The sequence below is a fragment of the Oxyura jamaicensis genome, chromosome 7, assembly GCF_011077185.1.
Source record: "Oxyura jamaicensis isolate SHBP4307 breed ruddy duck chromosome 7, BPBGC_Ojam_1.0, whole genome shotgun sequence".
Taxonomy (NCBI): Eukaryota; Metazoa; Chordata; class Aves; order Anseriformes; family Anatidae; genus Oxyura; species Oxyura jamaicensis.
The window spans coordinates 23,259,116-23,283,036 of record NC_048899.1 but is presented as its reverse complement, the minus strand read 5'-3'; the positions used below and the strand labels follow the sequence as shown (position 1 = coordinate 23,283,036).

The 23,921-nt window shown below is 70.8% G+C and overlaps 2 protein-coding genes across 13 annotated transcripts in view; both read left to right on the top strand.

The window, feature by feature from the left end:
* The first annotated feature begins 372 nt into the window (after positions 1–372).
* Positions 373–5,227, top strand: DES (desmin). The gene is made up of 9 exons (XM_035331202.1): positions 373–1,008; positions 2,576–2,636; positions 2,804–2,899; positions 2,988–3,149; positions 3,228–3,353; positions 4,044–4,264; positions 4,380–4,429; positions 4,648–4,730; positions 4,845–5,227. The coding sequence occupies exons 1-9, from the start codon at positions 458–460 to the stop codon at positions 4,884–4,886; spliced, it is 1,392 nt and encodes a 463-aa protein (XP_035187093.1). The 5' UTR covers positions 373–457; the 3' UTR covers positions 4,887–5,227.
* Positions 5,228–7,371: 2,144 nt separating this feature from the next.
* Positions 7,372–23,921, top strand: part of SPEG (striated muscle enriched protein kinase) — a 34,340-nt gene continuing 17,790 nt past the window's right edge. The window contains exons 1-8 of one of the 12 annotated variants that reach the window (XM_035331170.1): positions 13,317–13,494; positions 17,444–17,483; positions 18,480–18,493; positions 18,926–19,015; positions 19,225–19,603; positions 20,689–22,166; positions 22,512–22,655; positions 23,167–23,349. In XM_035331170.1, the coding sequence (XP_035187061.1) occupies positions 13,383–13,494; positions 17,444–17,483; positions 18,480–18,493; positions 18,926–19,015; positions 19,225–19,603; positions 20,689–22,166; positions 22,512–22,655; positions 23,167–23,349 (2,440 nt within the window). In that variant the 5' untranslated portion in view covers positions 13,317–13,382. Of the gene's footprint in view, positions 8,276–13,316; positions 13,495–14,093; positions 14,407–17,130; positions 17,484–18,458; positions 18,494–18,925; positions 19,016–19,224; positions 19,604–20,688; positions 22,167–22,511; positions 22,656–23,166; positions 23,350–23,921 lie in introns of those variants that run through there. The other 11 variants (XM_035331169.1, XM_035331173.1, XM_035331171.1 and 8 more) reach the window with 11 other exon arrangements.

The following is a 23,921-nucleotide window of genomic DNA, read 5'->3' as shown; positions in this document are numbered from 1 at the left end:
CCCCCCAGCATCATCTGTCTGCCTGGGCACCCCGGTGGGGGGCACTGCGCCCCATTGGGGATCTGGGGGGGTCACCACCCGCTGCCCCTGATCCTCTCCTTGTTCCCCCAGGGGCATTGCCCAGGATGGGGCAGCGCGAAGGGGTCCATGGGGGGCTGTCACACTAACAAGAGGTCTGGGGGTGCCCGGGGGTGCCCAGGCAGAGGTGTGAGCCTCGGGGGGGCTGTGGGGGAGCTGTGGCCCGGCGGTGCCCGCAGGTGAGCGTCGGGGGGCGGGGGCTGGCAGCCGTCCCCCCCAGCATCCCCCAGCTGTCCCGGAGCAGGAGGGGCCGGTGATGTCAGCAGGATACAAATAGCGGCGCCGCGGGTCCCCTCCCGACGCCTCGCCGAGCTCCGGCCGCTCGCCAGCCCCGCTCCTGCTCCCTGCTCCCTGCTCCAGCCTCGCCGCCGCCGCCACCATGAGCCAGTCCTACTCCTCCAGCCAGCGGGTCTCTTCCTACCGCCGCACCTTCGGCGGCACCTCCCCGGTCTTCCCCCGCGCCTCCTTCGGGAGCAAGGGCAGCGGCAGCTCCGTCACCTCCCGCGTCTACCAGGTGTCGCGCACCTCGGCCGTGCCCAGCTTCTCCACCTTCCGCACCACCCGCGTGACGCCCCTGCGCTCCTACCAGAGCGCCTACCAGGGTGCCGGCGAGCTGCTGGACTTCAGCCTGGCCGATGCCATGAACCAGGAGTTCCTCCAGACCCGCACCAACGAGAAGGTGGAGCTGCAGGAGCTCAACGACCGCTTCGCCAACTACATCGAGAAGGTGCGCTTCCTGGAGCAGCAGAACGCCCTGATGGTGGCCGAGGTGAACCGCCTGCGGGGCAAGGAGCCCACCCGCGTGGCCGAGATGTACGAGGAGGAGCTGCGGGAGCTCCGCCGCCAGGTGGACGCGCTGACCGGCCAGCGGGCACGCGTGGAGGTGGAGCGCGACAACCTGCTCGATGACCTGCAGAAGCTCAAGCAGAGGTGAGGGGGGCCTTTACCTCTCTGCCCCGTGGCTCCATCCCCGGGTACGGCTCCCCAGCACCCCCTCGGGTGCTCGCTGCCATCGTGGCCCCGCTCCTCCATCCCCGTCTCCTCGCCCCGTCTCCCTGGCCATGGTCCTCGCTGGTGCCTGCTGGGCGCCCGTCTACACCACGGTCCTGTGAGTCCTGGGAGGGAGGAGGGCACCTGCACAGCCTGTGCTGCTGCTGACCAACCCTTGTGAGGTGCCCAGGGAGCACCCAGCGGGGAGGACGTCCCCAGCAGCTGGGGGTGACCCCCAGGTGCTGCAGCAGGGCAGGGGAGCAGGCTGTGATGGCACGGGACCCCCGGAGCTGGGGCATCGGGGAGCCCTGCCCTGCCAGGAAGGGGCAGCCAGTGTGCTAAGCTCGGGGGGATGGGCAGATGGAGAGGTGGACGGACGGACAGATGGACAGGGGCAGCCGGGCAGGCGGAAGCAGGACGGGTGTGTGGGGGTGCTCTGCTGGCTCCGGATGCGAAGGAGGGAGGGGAGGAAGCGGCCGTGCTTCCGCAGGCCAGGGGTGCCAGGTCTGCCGTGGGTGCCCCTGGTACCCCAGGAACGGCAGGGACCCCCCAGCCTCCCCAGGGATGCTGCAGGCTCTGCTGGGGCTGAGGGGACAGGCAGAGGGATGGCTGTGCTGAGGGACCCCCAAGGGTCCCCATGGAACCACGCAGCACCCCTGATGCTGGGGGCACCTTCCCCATGGCTGCTGTGCCACTGGGGGATGTGGACGGGGGTGGTGGTGTACCCATCTCCTGGGGTGACCCAGCCTGCTGCCCCCCACCCAGAGCAGCAGCCCCTGCCCCAGACAGGCAGGAGCAGCAGCCGGAGCTGGGGCCCCTGATGTGGTGAGGCCGGGGGCCGCAGGGCTCTCCTGCCACCCTGCTGTGCCAGCTCCTGGAGGGACGACCCCAGATAGCAGGGGAGGAGCAGGGCGCAAGGCAAATGGGTGTCAGGTTCCTGCTGCCCTCTGTGCCAGCATGGCTGGGCATCGCCTTCCCCCTGAGGCTCCGTGAGCCACGTCCTGGGGCACCTGGTCCCCTCCCCAGGCACAGCCAGGGGGCACATCCCAGAGCTGCCCCCACAGCACGGCACTGCCCCCCTGTCCCGCAGCACTGGGGAGATCCCCAAACCCAGTGGCACCCTGCGGCTCCCTCCACTGCCCCGCACCCCGAGCCGTGTGCCCCGCTCACTCCGCTGCCATCCCCACGAAGGGCTCAGCTGGTGGCCGTCCCTCAGGCCCCCCGTCCCCCCGGCTGCCGGCCGCTCGTCCCTATAAGGGCCGGGGCAGCGAGCGTGGCACCGAGCTGACCTCATGCCTTTGTGCTCCCGCTGCCGATGACTATAATAGGGAATGGGAGGAAGAGCCCCTGGCCCCCCGCCAGCCCTCCCGCCGCCTGCCGGGAGCGCAGGACAATTCGCCCTGTTCCCACCAGGCCTCGCTGGGCTCGGGGACAGCAAGCGGGGACACCCGCACGGGGGGACGGGGCTCCGTCCGGGTCCCCCTAATGCCCCCCTCTCTGCCCCCAGGCTGCAAGAGGAGATCCAGCTGAAGGAGGAGGCTGAGAACAACCTGGCCGCTTTCAGAGCTGTGAGTACCCGTGACCCCCCGCTGCCCGGCCACTCGGCGTGGCTGGGACCCCCGCCCTCCCCGTCCCCCTGCTGGCACCAGGGCATGGCTGTGGGCGCACCTTTGCTGCCCCCAGCCCTGGCACCCCACGGGGTGCTCCTCACCACAACCTCTCCGTGTCCCCCCAGGACGTGGACGCGGCCACGCTGGCACGCATTGACCTGGAGAGACGCATCGAGTCGCTGCAGGAGGAGATCGCCTTCCTCAAGAAGGTGCACGAAGAGGTAGGTGCCGGGCAGCCCCGCTTCCCGCGGGCACCCCTGGGGCCGGGCACCGGGGCGGGTGCCCTGACGCGTCACCCCGTGTCCCCAGGAAATCCGGGAGCTGCAGGCCCAGCTGCAGGAGCAGCACATCCAGGTGGAGATGGACATCTCCAAGCCCGACCTGACGGCTGCGCTGCGGGACATCCGCGCGCAGTACGAGAGCATCGCCGCCAAGAACATCGCCGAGGCTGAGGAGTGGTACAAGTCCAAGGTGCGGGTCAGGGCGGCCGCGGGCGGCGGGTGGCGTCCTGCCCGCTGGCAGCACCCGCTGACCCCAGCCTCTCCCCAGGTGTCCGACCTGACGCAGGCGGCCAACAAGAACAACGACGCGCTGCGGCAGGCGAAGCAGGAGATGATGGAGTACCGGCACCAGATCCAGTCCTACACCTGCGAGATCGATGCCCTCAAGGGCACGGTGAGCCGCGGGCAGCGCGGAGCAAAGCCTGGCTCCCCGGGAAGGACATGCAGCTCCGGGGTGCTTGGGGACCTCGGGGGCTCCTCCCAGCTCTCAGAGCTGCTGCCGTGGGGCTCGCCCCCCACGTTTGGGCCGGGCAGTGCCTCCCCTGGCTCTGCAACAGGTTTGGGCAGAGCCCTGGTGTCCATGCACGCACTGCAGAAGGTGCCCCTGCCTGGGAGGCTCCAGGCAGACCGGAGCAGGGCACGGGGTGTCTGGTTGCAGGGTGGGAATTACAAACCAACAGGGCACAGCGCTCCCGGTCTGGCACGGACACGGTCATAGGAGCTGGCCAGGAGCCACCAGGGTGGCAGTGCCCCCCCGGCAGCTGTCCTGTGCCCCTGCACCGCTCCCCACCCTCCAAGGGATGGCCTTGCCGGGGCGCTGGGCTCTGCTCCCTCCTTACAGCCCTGCTGGGGGTCATTTTGGCACTCTGGAGGCTCTGGGGCACCCTGGGTGAGACTCTCACCCGCTCCCTGCCCAGGCTGCTGAGGGTGACAGCCCCACGTCAGCTGGATCCCGGGGTTCCCATTGCTCAGGGTGCCCCAACAGCCAAAAAGATCCAGCCCCTGGAGCCCCGGCACCGAGCCCAGCTCCTACCCCAGGTGCCCCCCGGCCCCCCCACCCTGCTGATCCCCGCTGTCCCCCCAGAACGACTCGCTGATGCGCCAGATGCGGGAGATGGAGGAGCGCTTCACGGGGGAGGCCGGCGGGTACCAGGACACCATCGCGCGGCTGGAGGAGGAGATCCGGCACCTGAAGGACGAGATGGCCCGGCACCTGCGCGAGTACCAGGACCTGCTCAACGTCAAGATGGCCCTGGACGTGGAGATCGCCACGTACCGCAAGCTGCTGGAGGGCGAGGAAAACCGGTGAGAGGCGGAGGGGGGCAGGACGAGACGGGGTACCAGCAGGGTCGTGGCGTGCGGGTGGCTGCCACCCCACTGCGAGGGCAGGCGCTGAGCTCGTCCATCTGTGTCCCTGCAGGATCAGCATCCCCATGCACCAGACCTTCGCCTCTGCGCTCAATTTCCGAGGTGAGCTCGGGGTACACGGCCACACCGTGGGGACACACCCGGCTGGCTTTGGGCAGGTCCTCGGGGGTCCCGTGGGTGCTTGCCGTGAGCCAGGGGTGAGGGGGGGGTGACCCAGGGCTCCCGGAGACCCTGGGCATAGCAGGACACGTGGAGAACGACCCCACTGCCCCCAACCCAAACGCCCCGCCTCGTGCCATCCCCTTGTCCCCTGCCTGCAGAGACCAGCCCGGAGCAGCGCGGCTCTGAAGTGCACACCAAGAAGACCGTGATGATCAAGACCATCGAAACCCGGGATGGGGAGGTGAGCACGGGGCTGAAGGGGAGGCGGGGGCCACGCTCGGTGCCTCGCCCCCTTTGGGGCTGGGGGCTGGCGCCGGGGGTCCATCTCCGCACCTCACGCCGCCTCTCCCCGCAGGTGGTGAGCGAGGCGACCCAGCAGCAGCACGAGGTGCTGTAGACGACGCTGCCCAGCGGCACCTTCCGTCCCTTCCTCCGTCCCGCCGCCCCGGCGCCCAGCCCCTGTCCTGACCCCCACCTCCCCCGTCCTTCCCCCCCCTGCCCGGGCACGGCCCGGGCTCCCCCCTACACCCCCGGGCTCTCTCCTTCGGCTTCGCAGCGCTTTGCAGCTTGGCAGCCAGCGTCAGGATCAGGGCCGGGCCGGGGGGGCGGCAGCAAGGGACGGAGGGGACAGGCAGGACGGGGTGGGGGGAGCAGGTGGTGGCCTCGGCCAGCTCGCCGGAGAGCCGGAGGGTCCCAGCAGCGGGTTCTGGATCCCCCCGCGCCCCGCAGCCCCCTCCCCATGCCGGGCACAGGCTCGGGGCCGGTCCCGCAGGAGCAGGACCCGTCTCCCCGTGCCGGCATCGCCGCCCGCCCCGGAGCTGGCGTTTCTCCTGGGGGGCCGCAGCGGTGCCGGGGATGGGGAGAGGCTGGGGTGCACCCAGCCCACGTCGCCCCCCGCACCGGGGGGGGGCTGGGCCCCGTGCTCCCCCCCCCCAGCCCCAGAGGCAGCCCCGAGGGGCTGAGGGCAGCGCCCGGCCCCCCCGTGCTGGGGGTCCCCGGCAGCAGGAGGCTGCGCAGGGACGGCCGGGCTGGGTGAGCCGAGAGGAAACCCGTAGGTGGACACGGGAGAGAGGAGGAGTGAGTGAGTGGGAGAGAGGGGGGAGAGGAAGAGAGGAGCCGGAGAGAGGCCCGGGGGCCAGGGCAGGCGCCCCCACCCCTCGCCCCACTGCACCCCCACCCCACCGCGTGTACGTGACTCTTCAGGCGGCTGAAATAAACAGCGGAGCATCGCCCTGCCTCTGAGTGCAAATCTGGGGGGGACGGATGGGGTTGGGGGGGGTGGCGGCACCCGGGGGGCATCGCAGGACCCCCGCTGCTGAAGCAGAAGGCTGAGGGCCGGCCTTGCCCGTCCCCCTGCGCCACCACGGGGGGTGCCCCCGGAAAGCGGGTCGCTCACACTGCAGGCACCCCAGATCATTTCTCTGCCCGTGGCTGTGGGGCTCCCAGTCCCACTGCCGGGGGTGTCCCGAGGGTGCTGAGCCCTGCGCAGGTTTGCGGGGGCTCTGGGCTCACCGTGGGGAGCAGCCAGGTGCGGGGTGCTGCTGCCACCAGCGGGGACAGGGCTGCCCCCAGAGAGGCAGCGCAGCCCCCTGGCCTTGCGCCAGCGTGGGGATCCCCACATTTGGCTGCGGGGCCAGCGAGGGCTGGAGGGGGTCGGACCTCAAGGGCTGCGTCCAGCAGGTGGCCCTGTGGCATCGAGCACTGTCCCGGGAGGGGTGACACCGGGCAGCCCCATCCGTGCCCGGCCGGCAGGGCCAGGGCTGTGCTGCAGCTCCGGGGCAGGCAGGGCTGGGGGCACCTTCCCCTCCTTGCCCACCTCGTCCATGGTTGCCGCCCCCTCGCAGCCCTGAGCCCCCCCGCACTGGCTCCCCCGAGGGCTGCCCTGTGCCAGCCACCCCCTTTGTCACCTCCAGGGCTGAGGGGCCAAACTGGGGGGACAGGGAGAGGCATCCCTTGGCACAGGGAGAGGCATCCCTTGGCACAGAAGAGGGGCCCCAAGGCTCTCAGGCTTTTCCTCCAGCCCCCCCAGACCCCTGGGCTCTCCGCAGCCCCGGGTGCGTGCAGCAGGGACCCCCACCCCGGCACGTCCCAGGGCGTCCCGGCTGCCCGCCAGCCCCCCGGCACACGGCCCGCCAGCCCTGGGGATGTGCCACTAATGACGGTGCCCTTGGGCTGGTGGCCGCGGGCTGTGCCGCAGCCAGCCAGGGAAAGCGGTGTGCCGTGCTGTTAACGTCCTGCTCGCCCAGATTTACAGCCCCTGGCGAGGGCGGCCGGGGCCAGGTGACGAGGCGGGTGCCATAAATCCGCCGGCCGGGGAAGCCCTGCCTTGCCCAGGGGTGGCGAGGCGCCACGCGGGGCTGCTGGCTGCAGGGAGCCCGGCTTGTGGGAGTCCTGGGGGCACCCCAAGCCCCGACAGCGGGGTGCTCCTGCTCCTAGCACGCCCTGGGTGCTGCGAGCTGGGGCAGAGAGGCAGGGCTCAGAGAACAGAGGCTTTGCTGCATACACAGGGCTGGTTTGGGGACAGGAGGGACGCGGGGACCCCCGGCCGGCATCCCTTTGCTCTCAGTGCCCACGGCCCTCTGCGGGCCCTGCGGGGCCGGATCCTGCCCGGCCTCACCGCCAGCCGGCCCCCGGCTCCTGCGCGGGGTCTCGCATTGCAGGAAGCATCACGGTGTCCTTTCCCTCCGCATGCCACCAGGGTCTCTCTGTCCTGATCCGGTGACACAGCCGGGGATGGGGAAGGCTGGTTCCCACCCCCCCCGGCCTCGCTGCTAATATGGAAAGGCCCTGGCCCCTTTCTATCTTTGCAAGCGGAGCTGTGCTGCAGGGCCGGCGCGGCGGGCGCTGAGAGGGGGAGCCCGGCCAAGGAATGTGACATATCGGAGGCAGCTGCCACTTGAGGAGAGGGGGCAGAGGGAGCGCAGCTCTGCGGGGGCCGCGCGGGACGGGCGAGGGGGGGACGCCACGGCCCCAGCGCCAGGGCAGCTCCGGCACCCGCGGGACCCGCACCGGGGCAGGCGGCAGAGCAGGTGCCGAGGCGCAGGGAGGGCCGGGGTCGCGGCGGAGCATGGGGCGCGGGTGCGGCACCGCGTGGGGCGCTTGGTGACCGGCGACGCAGCGAGCAGCAACCTGAGCCTCCGGCCTAAAAATAGCCCCCAGCTTGCCCACGGCGCTGCGACCTTCGGGGCTGCGGCTGGCTGGGGGGAGGCACCGAACCGGACGGCACCTGGACCGGGGAGCCGCCTCGCCGCCGGGGCCCCTTGGCAGGCACCCAGCTGCCCGAGAAGAGAAGAGGGGTGCGGGGCTGCGGGATCGGGGCCGCGGGGCTGCCAGAGCGCACCGGGGAGCCGTGCGCCATGCACCGGGCACGGGCACGCGGCGGCATGAGCGGGGCCGGCGAGGAGCCCGGGAGGCCGATGGGGAGAGCAGGGGCAGCCCCGCCGAGCCCCGGCATCCCCCCGAAGCGCGCCAAGGTCACGGCGGAGCAGGGGGTGGCCGAGGGGGGCCCCGCTCGCCTGGCGGCGCCGGCCTTCGTGAGGAAGCTGAAGAACGCGGCCATCGGCACCGGCTGTGACATCCGGCTGCGGGTGGTGGCGGTGGGGAACCCCCGGCCCAGCCTGCGCTGGTACAGGAACGAGGAGCAGCTCACCCCACGCGAGGAGGAGTACGGCACCCTGTGGATCCGGGACAGCAAGAAGGAGGACGCCGGCGTGTACACGTGCATCGCCGAGAACGAGCGGGGAGAGGCCATGACCAGCGCCGTGCTGGCCATCATTGACATGGAAGGTAAGGGCTGTGCCGCTCCGGCACCGCTGCTCCGGCTTCCCCACGGACACGGGCAGCCCCGTGCCAAGTGTGGTGGCTGCGCTTTGCAGGCTTCCCCCATGCTGCATGCCCGGGAGCCAGCCGGGGCTGGGATCTGCCGTGCCCGCCCCGCCGCAGGCTGGGGTCCCGGTGCCGGCAGCGGCGGGGCAGCTCGGTGGCCTGGGAGCGAGCATGTGGCTGCAGCACCCGCTGCCAGGCCAGGCAGGGTGCCAGCGCTGGGCACGCAGGTGGTGGGGGCCCGTGATGGTGAGCTTGTGTGGGGCAGCAGGAAAGAGAGAGACAGAGAGACCACCCGGTCTGGGAGCACGGCACCGGCGGTGCCACCCCCTGTAGCCCCCGCCACCCACCCGAGCCACCCCCGTGGGCACAGCTGGCCGTGGTGTCACTGGTGGGCACTGGGGGAACTGGGACACCTGGGTGTGGGGAACTGGGGGAGGAGCCTGTGCACTGCAGTGGGCGGGGCCTGGTGGCTAATTAGCAGTGGGAGGAGCCAGTCATTGACGAGCTTTCAGAGCCCCATGACTGCCTTGTGCTCACCTGCCCTGGATGCAGCCCCTGCTGCCTGGGGACAGATGTCACATCCCTGGGGCACGGGGAGGCAGCACGTGGTGGTGCTGCTCTGAGATGCGCATGGGCGTGGGGACAGCGATGGCACTGTCCCCATGTGCCACTGTCCCCCACTGTGCGAGGGTGGCTGCGCTGAGCCTTGAGGCTGTGAGCGAGGAGGGCGCCAGGGTGTCGCTGCGTGGGGCAGCAGGAGCCCCCAGCTGGGGGAGCGTCCCTGCAGGATGGAGGAAGGCGTTCCTGCTGTGAGGGAGCCTGCTGTGGGGACAGAAGTGCACAGGAGCGGTCCTGCCCTGCAGTGGGGATGTGTGGGGTCACTGCACGTTGCACCACCTTGGAGATAGTGGTGCTGAGGGGACACAGAGTGCGGTGCTGTGTGGGGGGTGCCACAGGTTTCACCCTGCTCTTGTGCTCTGACAAGCAGCGTGTCTGCCTGGTGCTGCCAGCCCGGGCCCTGCCTCTGCCTTGGGCACCCCCTGATTTCCCCCGGTGCCCGTTCCCGTTGTGCTGACGCACTCCTCCCTGCTCCCGATTCCCAGCCTCCGGCCCTCGCCGCCACGTTTCTGGAGCAGCCGAGGGAGGCGCGGAGCAGCCGGGCTGTGAGCTGGGTTAATGTCACCCTGCCCCAGGCGCTCCTCCGAGCTGGTGCTGGGGCCGCGGGCACGCTCTGCCTTGAGCAAACAGCCTCCAAAAAGCCACCCCGGGGGCAGAGACGTGGCTCTGCCCTGCTCACTCCGTGCCGTGCTGCAGCGGTGCCCGAGGAGTGCCGTGTCCCCAGCCCTTTGCTGGGGAGGCTTCAGGAGGGCGTGGGATGGAGTTTAACGTCTAGGTGCAGAGGGACCCGTGCTGGAGGGGCTGGGGAGGCAGCGCTGAGGTAGTGGTGAGGGAGTTTGGTGGGGGTCTGCAGGTGCAGCACCCCCAGGAGGCACCAGCCCTATGGCCTGGCCCCGTGTCCAGGCCCTGGCACTCGGCGTGTTGTTCCCCTGAGTCCATTTTGTCCGTGCCGGGAGCTGTGCGGTGAGACGGGTCGGCATGTGAAATGGAGGAGCCGTGCCACGGCCCTGCAGCCCTGCCCTGACACCCTGCCAGCCCCCGGCGCCTGGGCTCGCCGGCATCCGGCACGGAGGCTCCGGCTGCTCGGGGGCCGTGGGTGTCCCACTGGTGGCAGAGCCAGACCGTGCCCGCAGGGACACCCTGTCCTTGTTCCCTGGGCGCCCTGCGGGTCAGGCTGTGGCCGGAGGAGTGCAAGGTGCCCCGGCAGGATGAGGTGCTTCTCTGGGCTCGGGGGCCCTGTCCCCCATGTCTGGGGGGTGCAGAGGTCTCTGGTGGGTGCAGAACCCTGTCCTCTGCCTCCGCCTCCTCCCCCTGTACAGCTCTCCGTGGGGCTGACGCCGGCTCTCCAAGGTGGCTCAGGTCACGGCTGGTGGGGTGGGGGGGCTCCGCGCTGCCCGGCTCCGCGCTCAGCCCCGGCAGGTCCTCCTGCACCGGCTCTGCATTCCCCCTTGCTCGCACGAGCCCGATTTAGCTCTTCTAATCCCTTGCCCTGAATCTGTCGCTCCACCCCACTAATGATTTTCTCCTGCTCTTCTCCCAGGTCCCCTGAGGGTGTCAGTGCCCGGTGTGGGGATCGGGGGGCACACACGAGGGGCTGGCCAGGAGGGGCTCCCCGGGGCAGGCTGGCCCCCCTGTGTCCCACCCTTTTGCCCCTGCACCACCAGTGCAGGTTCTCCCTTGCTTCCTGGCCCTGTGGGTGGGGTGGGGTGGGGTGTCCCCTGTCCCACTGGCACCAAGACCAGGGGTCTCACGGGCCTGCAGCCCCCAGACCCTTCCAGGTCCCCACTGGGCCTGCAGCCCCCAGACCCTTCCAGGTCCCCACTGTAGTTCCATTACCTCCAGGCCCGCTAATGCCTGTATCACTTCTCGGCTGCATCTCCTGAATTTTTCCCCGTAAGCCGGATTAAATCACCTCTTAACAACTCCAGCTAATCTCCTGTTAAAGAGCTGAGCCCCCCCTCGCCCTGCCAGCGCCGACCCCTCCTCCCCGCTGGGGCTGCGTCTCGTTTCAAGGCTACCTTTGCCATCCCGGCTCCCGGCGCAGGGTCTCTGCGCTGGCCTCCACCCGCACTCAGCAATCACCCTGTAACCTTTCCTCCTGGGGGAGCGGGCTGGGCGCAGGGGCAGGGGGGGCACACGGGGCTGTCCGTGTGTGCGGCCCCTTCCCTCTATCGGTGCTGGGGGTGAGGCCTTCGTGCAGCGTGGGGGACGCACTGGGGGCTCCGTGCGTTTCGGCACAGCCTGTGCAGCTCTGTAGCTGTGGTCCCAGACCCCCCCCCATGACCCCCCAGCCCCCTGGTTTCTTCCCCAGCTGTGGGGCCTCTGCGGCTGGTGGCGTGCAGTGGCGGTAGCCCGGTGGGGACGGCCATGCCGACAGTGTCCCCGGTGGCTCAGCACCTCTGGCCGTTTATCTCGGTGCCTAATTTTAGCCCCTTACTTCGCAGAGCTGTGTCTGCGCTCGGTGCCAGGTGCCCCTTCCCTGCGGAGCGCCCTGGGGCTGCACGCAGCCTAACGCCTCCCTCTGCCTTCACCCCCCTCCCGCGGCTGCCTCAGTTTCCCCTTGGGGCTCTGCCCCATCTCCCACCCTGGCCCTGCTGTGGGGTGGTCACCATGTCCTCAGGGGCTGCCGCAACCCACCTGAGCCCGGCCCAGCTGGCGCCACCCCGGGTGGAGGGACAGGTCCCCAGGCTGGGCTGTGCGGGGGGGACAGGGCCCTTGGGGATCCCCCCGAGGTGGCTCTGCCTGCAGCCACCTGGGCATGGGGCTCGCACGGTGGCCCCCGGGGCCGGGTCCCCTCGTGGGGCGCTGGGGACCGGGCAGGGGAGCAGCGTGTGCAGCTGTCCAGTCAGTCACCTCCACCCCTGCCCTCTCTCCTGCTGCCGGGGGGTTATTTTTGCTGAGGAATGTGCCGTCCCCTCGGATTCTCGCGGGCTGCAGGGCTTGTGTTACACGCGAGAGGCCGAGACCCGGGCCCGCATGCAATAAATATAGCACCGCCGCTCGGGGCTGCGTGTGGGACCACGGCCCCTTCCTCCTCCCCGGGCTGCCCCCCGGCTCCCACCGCTCCCTGCCCTGGTGGCCCTGGGAGAGCCTTTGCTCCTCCTGCCCCACCGCCCGTGCCCCTCCGGCACCGTGTCCGCTTCCCCCTGTGCCCTCTGCGCCCGGTCCCTCGGCCACGGGGTGCTGGCAGGGCGGGGAGGAGATGTCCCCCCCCGTCCCACTCTGTGCCCGGCACCCGCAGCCAAGGTCACATTGCTGTCCTGCGTCCCCGTGTCCTCTGCCTGCAGTGGGCACCGTGCGCTCGGCATCCTTCTAGCGGCAGCAAGGGGAGGGGATGCTGGGGTGTCCCTGCCTGTCCCCGCAGCCAGGCTGTGCCACGCCGTGCTCCGTGGTGAGGGGACAGCCAGCAGAGCAGTGGCCTCTGGTGCTGCAAGCTGTCCTGCCCTGTGACAAGGGATGGCGCAGGGGGACGATGGTGACAGTTTATAGCCTGGGGGAGTGTGTGGCACGCTCAGGACCTGCTCCCCAGTGGCTGGGAACATGGGCACTGCTTGCACTGGGCTTGGTGACACCCGTTCAAAGGTCTGTCCCCATGCAGATCTCACCTGTGCAATGCCTTTGCATCTCATGCTGGATTCCCCTCTCACAGGCCATGAGCAGCCCCATGCTGAAGCCTGCTGTGCTTATTTCCCCTGGAAAGAAAAGGAAAAAAAAAAAAAAAACCTCCCCCCCCACCTCTGCTGGGCATCCCCAGCACAGGCACATGAAAGCCTCACGATCAGCCCTCCTCGCATCCCAGCCAGCTGCGTGCACCCACGGCCACCGGTCACTCAAGCACCCAGCACCACCGAGACCATGGTGCTGGTGGCCGCAGCCGGTGGCTGGTCGGTGATGCGGCATGTGGCGGGGACAGGATCCGTGCCGGGGAGCGCAGGGGAGACCCAGCAAGGCATGGGGTTTGCGGGGTGCTGCTGCCTCTGGGAAGGGGACTTTGGGGACACACAGCAGGCCCAGCTCCTCCAAAGTGACCCAGCTGCTCCCAGGGGTGCTGCATCCCTGCTGGCACTGCCAGGGCCACTCCTGGCGCCGTTCCTCGGGGTGGCCGGGCTGCAGATCCGCAGCGGCAGGGAAGGGCTGCGTGCCCAGGGAACCGATGGGGCAGCAGGTGCTGGGGGGGGGGGGGGCGTGTGACAGCCGGGTGACACCCAGATGTGCGGCCAGCCCCCGCACCTGGGGGCTCCGGCTCAGGGATGCCAGGCTGCGGGGGACAGCAGCGTCCCCTGGCTCTGGCAGGAGGTTCCCTTTGTGCCAGCTCCGGCATTCGCGTGACTCGCCTGACGTGCGGGGTCTCCGTGGAAACCCCGCAGCATCACTGGGACCGTGGGGCTGTCAGAAATGTTGTATAAACAGCTCCCTTTGTGCTGGGTAATTTGCAAGTTATTATGAAGCCATGAAAAGCTTCACGTTGGGAGTCGGGGGCTGGGAGGAAAGCTGCTGTGCGCCCCGGTGTGCGTGGTGCCCGCGTGCAGCGCGGCGCGGGGGGGCTCCTCCCCAGGGGACAGGTGAGCAGCACAGGGACAGGGAGGCTTCCAGCCGCGTCCCCACGGGGGTCCCGCAGTGGGAGGACGCAGCGTGGCTGGCTGCTGGGCTGGGAATTTGGCAGCCTCTGGGGGAACCCGGGGAGAGCGGGGGCAGGCGGGCAGGGCTGGGGAGGGCGCGCAGGGGTTGTGTGGGCTCCCTGGGGACGCTCACGGGGGGCTCGGCAGTGCTGGGACCCAAACCCACACCGTGGAGAGGGGCCTGGTGGTGTCACCCATGGATGAGGGGTTTTAGGGGGGTGCTGAGAGGGGTCTGGGCCGGGCACCGTTGTGGCACCAGAGCTGGCCTGTCTGTGGGCACGCTGGGGATGGTGCGTGGACGTTATCTGCGTTGGGGTGTGTGTGGGAGCCCCGGCGTGGGCTGCGCCCCACGGTGCTGAGCGCTGCAGGGCAGGGAGCCTCTGCCCTGGGCGGTGGGGCAGGGGACAGCGGCACGGCAGGGCACGGCGCTGGGCAGGGGGCTCAGAGCCCTGCGTCCCGCGGGGCCGGGAGGGGGGTGCGGGACGTGCGTGCCCCTCGCCCCCCGCCACCTGCGCCCCGCCTGTCCCCCGCCGCTGCCGCTGCGTGCCAGGGCTGGCGGGGAGGCGGAGGCGGAGGCAGGCGGGGGAAGGATGGAGGGAGGAGCACTCCAGTGATGCTTCATGCTCACAGCTCCAGCCCCCCCGAGAGCCCAACCTGGCGAGCCCCTTCCTCTCCCTCGGCCGTGCCCGGCTGCCGCCGGGGAGGATGCTCGGAGGGGCTCCGGCCCCGCGCCGCGCTGAGCCCGGGCCCCCCGCCGGCAGCGGGCGGGCGTCCTGCCGGGCCTGAGCCGCCGGGGCCGGGCCGCCGGGGCTCTGCAGAAGCATGAAGAAGATCTGGGTGAAGAAGCGCTTCCAGGTAAGGGCTCCGGGCTGCTGCGCCGCCGAGCGCCCGCGGGAGGAGGCAGCGACGGCGGGGAGAGGGAGCGCGCCCGGCGCACGGGGGGTCCCGGCCCCGCGCCGCGCCCCCCCGGGGCTTCGCCGGCCCCAGCCCCGCCTGCAGAGCCGCCGGCGAACGGGGCCACGCCGGTGGCGCCCGGGAGGAGCGGAGGGCAGGTGCTCGGCATCGCGTTTGGCACGGCCCCGGGCCCGGCGGCGCGGCTGTGACCCCCCGAGGTGGGGTCCCCCCGGCCGGCCTCTCCCCTCCCCGCCCTCCGGAGCAAACGGAGGCGGCTTCATGGCCCCCCCGGCCCCGCCGCCGGTGGTCACGGAGCTGGAGCCGAGGCTTTGCATGCGTCATCCCCTCCGCGTCAGGAGCATGCCTGGCACAGGCAGAGCTCCTCCGCGGGCCTCGCCGCACGCTCCGCCGCTGAGCAAGGAGCAAGGACGTCACTCGGCCTCGGCGGGGGGGGAGGATGGGGGCCATCCTTCCAGGAAGCCCCCCGTGGGGCGCGCCAGACCACCCCGCTTCTCCACCCGGCGTGGGGCACGCAGCCACCCTGCTGTCACCCCGCCTTGGTGTCCCCGCAGGGGCCGGGGAGGGGCTGTCACCCGCAGTCCCCATAGATGGGTGCAGGATGTGTCTGGGGACGTGGATGCCCCGTGCCATGCTGGGGAGGTGACAGCCCTGCCCAAAAGGGGGCATCCTGCTCCCTGGGGCACCGCCTGGCTGCCCCGTCTGCCCTAGGGGGCAGTGAGCCCAGGGCCACCTGCGTGGCAGGGCAGGGTCCTGCTGCACTGGCCGTGCGCTGGGGACGCCAGGAGAGCCACCCGCTGCCTCCCCTCGGCCCCTGTCCCCATCTGTGTCACAGCCGGTGGCACCAGCACCACATGGTGCTGAGCTCCAAGTGCCCAGCTCTGGCAGGCTGCGAGGGCCGTGCTCCATGGCCCCAAGTGCCCCTTCTCCCCCGCCATTCCCCTCGGCCCCATGGCCATGGCTAGGGATGGAGAAGCCCCCCACCAGGACCCCCATGTGTGCAGGGCGGGTCTGTGCAGGATGTGGGGGGAAGCGAGGCAGGGGCAGGTCTCAGCCCCCCGTGCAGCAGGGCAGGGCTGCAGCCAGGAGCTGATCCTGCTGCCTCCTTCCCCCCTCTCCATGGGCACAGAGCGTGCTCCGGGGGGGCTCCCCCACCCCTTCGTGCAGGCTGCAAATGAAAATCCCAGGCAGGGCGCACATCCCCCACTCACCGCTGGCCCGTTCGCCCAGATCCCGGCCCCGTGGGGTTTGTCCCGAGCTGCTCCTGCCCCCTTTCCACCTCCTTCCCGTGGCTGCTCCCCTCCTCGAAAGCAGCAGGGCAGCGGCTGGGAGGTGACCCTGCGTCACCCAGAGCGGGGCTGGGTGCTGCTCCCTGCAGAGCCACGCGTGGGTGCTGCGCCCCGGGGGGGTCCGGGCGGCGGGGACCTGTTGCGGGGCGGAGGGGGGCACCCCACAGCCCTGGGGGAGGGAGCCCAGCCCGGCCCCGCTGGGTGCAGCCACCAGACCCGATGGGGAGCCGATGGCGCCAGTCCCCGGGGAAGCCAGGAGAGCACCCGATAATGGCACTCAATTGCATTTTCATTTTTTAATGGGGGAATTATCCGCCGCTGGTGCAGTTAATCACTCATATATCTTTCCCTGGCCTGGAAGGCGGGCTGCCAGCCAGCACCGGCACAGTCAGCCGAGGAGGGGAGGTGAAGCCTGGCTCAGCCTGAATACAAATGTGTCTCGTGCAGCCGCTGCCCTCCGGCCAGCGCCGCATGCAGGGAGGGGGCTGGGGGAGACCCCTCGGGCTGCCCACCACCAGGGGCTGCCCCTGCAGTGGCAGCAGCCTGGGGGCTTGCAAAACGAGCCTGCTGCCCTTGCAAGGGCAACTAACTGCTGGCCATGCCTGGCTGCCTGTCCCTGCGGGCGTCTGTCCCTGGGGATATCTGGCCCTGGGGCTGTCTGTCCGTCCCTGGGGCTGTCTGTTTGTGAGCTTCCTTGGGAGCTGTGGAGAGGCAGAAGAGGCAGAAGAGCCTCTCCGAGCTCCAGGCAGGGAAACAAGGGCACAGGGTGTTAGTGTCCCAGGGGGACCCCGCTGCCCAGACAGCCGCTGGCAGCCCAGCCCTGCCTGTCTGCACGCCGCATCCCCTGCCCTGCCCGCCGTGAGCTCGCCGGGCACGGCAGCCGGGTGGCTCGGGCTGGTCTCTCCCTTGGCAAGCGTGTGTCCAGCCCCGAGCCGTGGCGCGGAGGAGGGCAGGGAGCTGGCAGGGAGCTGCTGGCACCTCCGCCCCTCGCTCCCATCCCTCCTGCCCAGACAGCGCGGGCGAGCGCGGCTCCCACGCCTCCACCCCTCGCGGGCTGGCCGTCCCGTGCCACTTGCGCCAGGCGGCCTCTCTCACGGCTGGCACGGCCACCGCCGGGCTGGGGGACGCTGTCCCCGTGCTGGGCCCATGCCCGGGGCTGAGTCTGGGCCAGAGCCTGGAAGACGCTCGGCTGGCTCGGGCCCCACGCTGGCGCAGGCGGTGGCTTCGCAGGGGCTGCGGTGCGTTTGGGCTCCCGCCTGGGCGAAGCCCTGTGGCAGGCAGTGCTGGGGCAGGTGGGGTGCACGGCGTCACCCCTGCGCATGGGCAGCAGTGGGGGGCTGCTGGGCACCCATGGGAGCACGGGACAGCTATAGGCTGGCTTTCGGGTGGGCAGCAGGGCTGTGTCGGGGGCTGTTTATGTGTCCGGAGGGTGCCCAGGTGTGTGCCAGGAGGGGAGCAGCACCGCGGGGGGTGTGTGTGGGGGGGGGTTGTGTGCAGGGCTGGGCATGCGCCGCACGTGCCCACCTACACCCGTGCACGGCTGCGTGCGGGGGGTGTGCGCCCGGGGGCGTGCGCCTGCAGGTACCCCGGGGGCGTGCAGCGGGAGCGCGTGTGAGCGGTGCCGCGTGTGCCCGCGGGCGGGCGCGGGGAGCCGTGCCGTGGATAACGCTCTCTTCTCTTTTCCTTTGCAGAAGACCGGCCACTCGCGGCGCTTCGGGCGCTTCACGCATGGTGCGTTGAGTTACCAGGATCTGGCCCCACCGCCCTGCCGGGGAGGGGGCGGCAAGCAGAGGCTGTGCGGGGCTGGGCACGGCCCCGAAATGGGGCTGGGGGCTCCTGGTGTGCCCCGTGAGCCTGCTCTTGTCCGGACACATGCCGGGGACGCGAGCTGGTGGCAGGCAGCCTGCTGCAGCGGCAGTGACGGGGCAGCTGGTGGTGTGCTGGGCTGCAGGTGGGGGAGCAGCGTGGACCCCCACGGGGCCGCGGCGCGTGCCGAGAGCTGTGGCAGGGCAGGGGGGCGCTGCGCCCTCCTGTCCCCTCCACGTGGCTGCGGGGCAGGGGACGTGTCCCTTGCCAGAGGGCTCCGTTGTGTCAGACTGTGGTGGCTCGGGTGGTGGCGTGGAGGAAACACCGACCCTCCATGGCTGTGCGGGGTCACTTTCCTGGGATGGGACATCATGGGGGCTCTGAGCTGGCACGGCCTCATCCTGCCTCTGGGGGCTGTCGCTGATGCCCTGCTTGGGCGCGCAGCAGCACACAGCCTTAGCCTGAGAGCAGCGATGCCAGAGCTGTGCTACGGGGCACGGCAAAGCCTCGCAGCACTTGCTGCGCATGGCGGTGCACATGTGGTGACCGTGGGCATACAGCAGACGTGGTGGGGAAGGCTGGGGATGCCAGACCTGTCTCCATGCCCCGTGGGTGCCTGACCCTGCCATAGCAAAGGGCAGGGCGTGGGGTGCCCAGCGTGGCTCCTGGGTTGGGCAAATGGCCAGTCCCAGCCCCAGCCCCGGCCCCCAAGGCCAGCACACGGTGCCAGGCTCCCCGAGCCGTACGGCCCACCCAGCTGCTGCCCTGGCAGGTCACTGCCCCGCGGCAGCGCGGGGACATGCTGGGGACAAGGTCCTCCCCAGTGCCCCACGCGTCTCCGCAGGCCGGGCCGATAACCGGGTGTTGATGTCTCTCTCTCTCTTGCTGCTCCTATGGAAGCGAAGTTTTCCGCTCCTGCAGGAAACAAAGCTACGGTAGGAAGACGCCCACCTCCTGCCAGCCCCGCTCCCAGAACGGGCCCTGTGCCCCCTCCCTGTCACCGTGCCTCCACTGTCCCCCTGTGCTGCCTCTTTGTACCCACCGCCCCATTTACAGCCACCTTCCCCCGCATTGCAACGCCGGCACCATCTCCCCTCCTGCCTCCACCCCACCTCTGACCATTTACTGCTGCTCCTGCCCTTGGCCCCACCAGACTTTCCAGCCTTGGTTCTGCCTTTCCCCGCTGGCAGCGTGTCCCTTCCGTGTCCCCACTGTCACAGTCATGCCTCTCCCACCACATCATCCTTCTGCTGCCTGGAGCTGCCTGGGCTCTGCTAATCAGCCACCTGAGCTGGTGGCTCTGTGAGGAGCAGTGCCAGCCTGGCCTGCTGTCCCCACGTCCCCTCACCCCCTGCTCTCCCCCCCAGACTCGGAGACCGGCGAGGATGAGCCCAGCGACCCCCAGGTGACGCAGCGCAGCGAGCTGCAGGATGAGACGGCCTTCAGCACCCCCACGGGTGAGCCAAGGGGACACGGGTGGCACCGGGAGCTTGGACATGGGTGGCACCGAGAGCTCAGACACAGGTGGCACTGGGAGCTCGGACACGGGTGGCACCGAGAGCTCTTCCAGCCCAGCCCTGGGGGTCCCCATGTGACGAGGAGGTCAGCGGGGTGCTGCTCGGGCCCCCCAGGGCCACCGGCTGGCGGCTCACCCCTCTCCTTCCAGGTGGGTCCGACACCCTGGTGGACGCCTCCATGAACACGACGCCGACCTCGGTGCTGGCCCTGTCGCAGGCGGAGGAGCGCTCCAGCTGGTCGGGCAGCCAGCAGACCGTGGTGGAGAAGGAGCCGGATGCCAGCCTCCCCGCACGGGGACCCTACCTGCGCCCCAGTGCCTGGCAGCCGCAGGGAACCCCAAGGCAAGCAAACGCGCCGGCCCCGCGCGGCGCCGAGGTCCGGCACCTGGGCGTGGAGCCGCTGGTGCGGGCATCACGGGCTAATCTGGTGGGCACAAGCTGGGGGTCGGAGGATAGCCTCTCGGTGGCCAGCGACCCGTACGGCAGCGCCTTCAGCCTGTACCGAGGACGGGCGCTCTCGCTCCACGTGTAAGTAGCCCGGGGAAGTGCGCGGAGGGGACATCGCGCTGGGGCCATCTCCTCCCCGCTGCCATCTCCTCCCCTCCGCCTGGGCTTCCTTTGCCTTCCCTCGGCCGGATGAGGAACGGAGGCTCTGAGCAGTAGGCAGCCCGGCCCCGGTGAGGTGGGGACAGGCCCTGGGTTGGATACGGGGGGGACACTTTCAGCTGTGGACAGTATGGGTTTGGGGGTAACCCCCGTGCCGCTGCACCTCCACCCTGGACCTTCCTCCTGCCTGGCCGGGGGGCTCTGCACAGGGATATAGGGGTGCCCAGCAGCCCGGGGCACCTACAGGCAACCCGTCCCCAGCACCCCTGGGTGGCAGCAGGGGCGAGGGACGTGCTCCCTCCCCAGGGCCCGCTGACATGCTCAGAGCCCCCGTCCCTCCCCACCGCCTTTGGTCCCCACCCCTGCAGGCCTTCTCCTTCGACCTCCATCTTCCCCTTTGTGTTCGAGGCTGCTTGCTCCACCACCAGAACCTCATCTCCACCCTCCGATTTCTGCACCGCGCACGCCGAGCGGGGCGGTGCCACTCGGCTGCGCTGCCCCTGGGGGCGGGCGGGGGTCTCGGGAGTGGGGGGGTGGGGGGACGTGCTCGCAGCAGCATGTACCCGGCCGGGGTGATGGCGTGTGGCCTCGGGGACCTCTCTGCCTTGCAGAAGAGTGGGCCTGCGCGACATGGTCCCAGCACGCTGGGACACCTCAGCAAACAGGGGTGTGCCCCTCTGCCCTCTGCCCCAGTCCTGTCTGCGTGGCAGCCCTGGGGAGGGGGCTGGCTGGGTATCCCGGCCTCACAGCCCCAGGTGTCGCCGTCCCACATGGGTGTCCCTGGGCAAGGGGGCCCCCAGCAATAAAGGCACCGCGGGGTTACATCAGCAAGCCAGCTCCCGGGGGCTTTAGGGTGGCTGGATCCCCTTGCCATGGCCCCTTGAGGGTCCTGGGGCTGGCCTGGCCACCTGCCCCGCAGGGTGCTGTGGACTGGGCTGGGACCCCTGATGCAGCACGGAGACGAGGATGGGCTCTGACCCCCTCCCCCCTGTCCTCTCCCCTTGCAGCAGCATCCCCCAGGGGGGCTACCGGAGAGATGACCCCCACAGCGGCCCCGCCTCTCCGAAGCCCGGCGCTGAGCCCCCACGGTCCCCCGCTGCCCTACCGCTGACCACCAAGCCACCCATCATCCGCTCACCGTCACCTCGACCCGGCCCGTGCCCGCTGCCTCCCTCCGGAGCCGCCCCCCAGCCGGCCGCCCGCAGCCCCGGCGTCCCCTCCTGCACGCCCGTCACCCCCCGCAAGAAATCCTCGGTGCCGACCGAGTACCAGGACACTGTCCCCGAGGAGTACGAGGAGAAGATCAAGAAGCCCAAGTCCTCAGGGTACTCGCAAGGCAGCACGCAGGACTCCCGTCCCCCGACGCCCATGAGCGACGCGTCCGGCCGCGTCTCCGTCCGGGCATCGCCCAAGCTGGTGCGCGCCGGCTCCAGGATCTTTGAGCGGCTGCAGTACTTCGAGGAGCGCCGGAGGAGCCTGGAGCAGGCGGACAGCCCCTTCCCCGCCCGGCCCTGGCTGCCCCTGCGCAAGACGCGCTCCTTCGACCAGCCCGGCTCGGAGGCGCGGCGGCCGGGCACACCGGGGGGCTGGCGGGACGAGGCGGGGGGCAGCAGCGCGGCGAGCCGGCGCCTGGCCTTCCGGCAGAAAGCCGCCTCCTTCGACGAGCGGGGCAAATTCGCCGGGCGCGTGCAGGACATCGAGCACAAGTTCTCGGAGGAGCTGACCCGCATCAAGAGGACGGTGTCCAAGCAGCAGCTGCGGCGCTCGCAGGAGCTGGGCAAAGCCCGGGCGCCCTCGCCCCAGCCGGCCAGCGAGCCCCCCGCCCCCCGCGCCCCCCGCACGCCATCCTTGCCGAGCACCGGCGGGCGCAAGGTGCAGCCGCCCAAGGCCTCTCCAGCAGCGGAGACCACGCACGTCATCCAGCACCTGGCCCTCTCCAGCGTGGCGCTGGTGGGGCCCAACGGGGAGCCGGAGCCGGGGGGGCAGCGGGGGCGCAAAGCCCCGGCACGGGGCGGCGCAGCAGAGGAGGCGAGGAAGGGAGCGCAGCAAGAAGGCGTCGGGGAAGTGAGGAAGAAGGAGCAGTGGCCGTTGGCACAAGCCACCCCGCAGGGGCGGACAGCCCTGTCCCAAGGGGGTGCCGCCGAAGGGACCCCGTGCCCGGACGGGGGCCCCGCCAGTGCAGCCAGAGCCCCCGGGGCGGCGAGTGAGGGCCTGGCCGCCAGGCTGGCCGTGCCCCACGGGCTGTACCGGAGGCCAGAGGCGCCCACCGAGGTGCGGTTCCTGCCCTGGGCGAAGCCGGGGATGGAGCAGGAGGCCCGGCTGGAGAGGAGCTGGGCAGGGCAGCACGGCGTGGGCAGGGAGGCAGAGAGAAGGCAGACGAAAGTGGCGGAGAAGAAAGAGAGCGTTCGGACAGCGGCTCAGGAGGGCAGGAGCACGCGGAGCAAGGGGAAGGGGCGCCGAGCCCGGCCCACCTCGCCAGAGCTAGGTAGGGCATGGCTTATGGCCCTCCTGCGGGCACAGCGATGTCCCTGAGCGGGGAGCGGGACCCCAGCCTGCCCCTGGGGGAACACGGGGGTTGGAGAGCACCGAGATGGGATGGGGGGGCACAGCGTGATCTGGGGGCTGGGGGCTTTGGCAACAAAATGAGCCTTGGGGTCGCGATGCTTGCTGATGCCTCTGTCCCTCGTACCCAGCAGGGGAAGGTGCCGGCGGGGGGCTCTGTAACCCTGCCACTGTCACCTGGGGACGGGCAGAGGGCTGCAGCGCTGCGCGGCACGGGACGTGCCTGCTGCTCCCCCTCACAGCCGCGGGGCTGTCTCTCCCTGTGCAGAGTCCTCCGACGACTCCTACGTCTCGGCGGGCGAGGACCCCCTGGAAGCGCCCGTCTTTGAGATCCCCATCCAGGACACGGCGGTGGCCGTGGGGGCGGAGGTGCTGCTCAAGTGCATCGTCACGGCCAACCCCCAGCCAGAAGGTGAGCAACCCCCCGGCTCGGGAGCATGACGGGCTCTGGCACGGACCCCCCCTGTGTGTCCTTGTCCCCTGGGGCCACCCGAGCTGGGTGGCTGGGGGCGGGCAGAGCTGTGGCTGTGCTCCTCAGGGAGAAGCCGTGCCCACCTCGGGAGCATCCCCAGGCAGCAAAGAAAAAAAGGGCTGGGGCACCGCATGCAGGGGCAGGGTGCGGAGGGCGCGGTGTGGGCAAAGTGTCTGCGATTCCCCCACATGGGGCTGGGCTGCGGGGAGAGAGGGAGAAAGTATCGGCATGGATGGAAGAGACTGGGAACGAGCAAAGTGGCTCTGGTTCCCTCCTCCATCCTCCACTGGAGGGCAGGAGGACGCCAGGAACCAGAGAGGGGCCAGCCCCGCTCTCATCAGGGGCCTTGGGGACGTGGGGCTGCTGCCCATGGCAAAGGGGTCCCCGGGCCGGGCAGGGGCCCCGTGCTGACCACGGGGACGGTCCGGAGTGACCCCGCGTCTGCCCGCAGTGTCCTGGAGGAAGGACGGGGTGCCGCTGCGGAGCAGCACGGCGCGCCCCATCAAGGCGGAGGGCGAGCGTCACACCTTGCTGGTGCGGAGCGCGCGGGTGGCCGACGCCGGCCTCTACACGGTGACCGCGGCCAACGAGGTGGGCGCCACGTGCTGCAGTGCCATCCTCAGCGTGCGGCCCGGTGAGTGCCGGCGGCCGGCCCGGAGGCAGCGGGGGACGGTGGGAGGGCCGGCGCGGCGGCAGGCAGGCAGGCTGGCTGCCAGCTCGGCCGCTGCTGTCACTGGGAAGAAACCGGCTTCCTTACCCTACAAGGCTCGGTCTGAACCAAAGCAGCTGACGCGCTGCCGGGATCCTGCCGTGGGGGGAGCGGGGTCAGGCTCTGAGCATCCCTTGGCGCCCAGCAAGCAGCCCAGCGGCTGGCCGCCCCCCCCCAGCCAGCAAGGCTAAGGGGACACCCCAGCCTGCCATTTGTGGGGACACCCTTGCCTCCCACCCCTGGGGACACCCAGCCCACCCTGCACCCCTCCATCCGCGGACACCCATCCCACGCATCCCCAGGGCTCTCCCCTCCCCGACATTTCCCCAGGGGGAGCGCGCAGAGCCCCGCGGCTGCCCCGGGGGCCGGCGGAGCCCCGTGCGCCCCGGTGCCGCGCCCTGCACCCCGCTGCGCCCTGCCCGCCGCCGGGGCTCCGTGCCGCTGCCCCCGGCAGGGAAGGGGCCGGCAGCCCCCGGCCCGGCTCTGAGCCCTCCCCC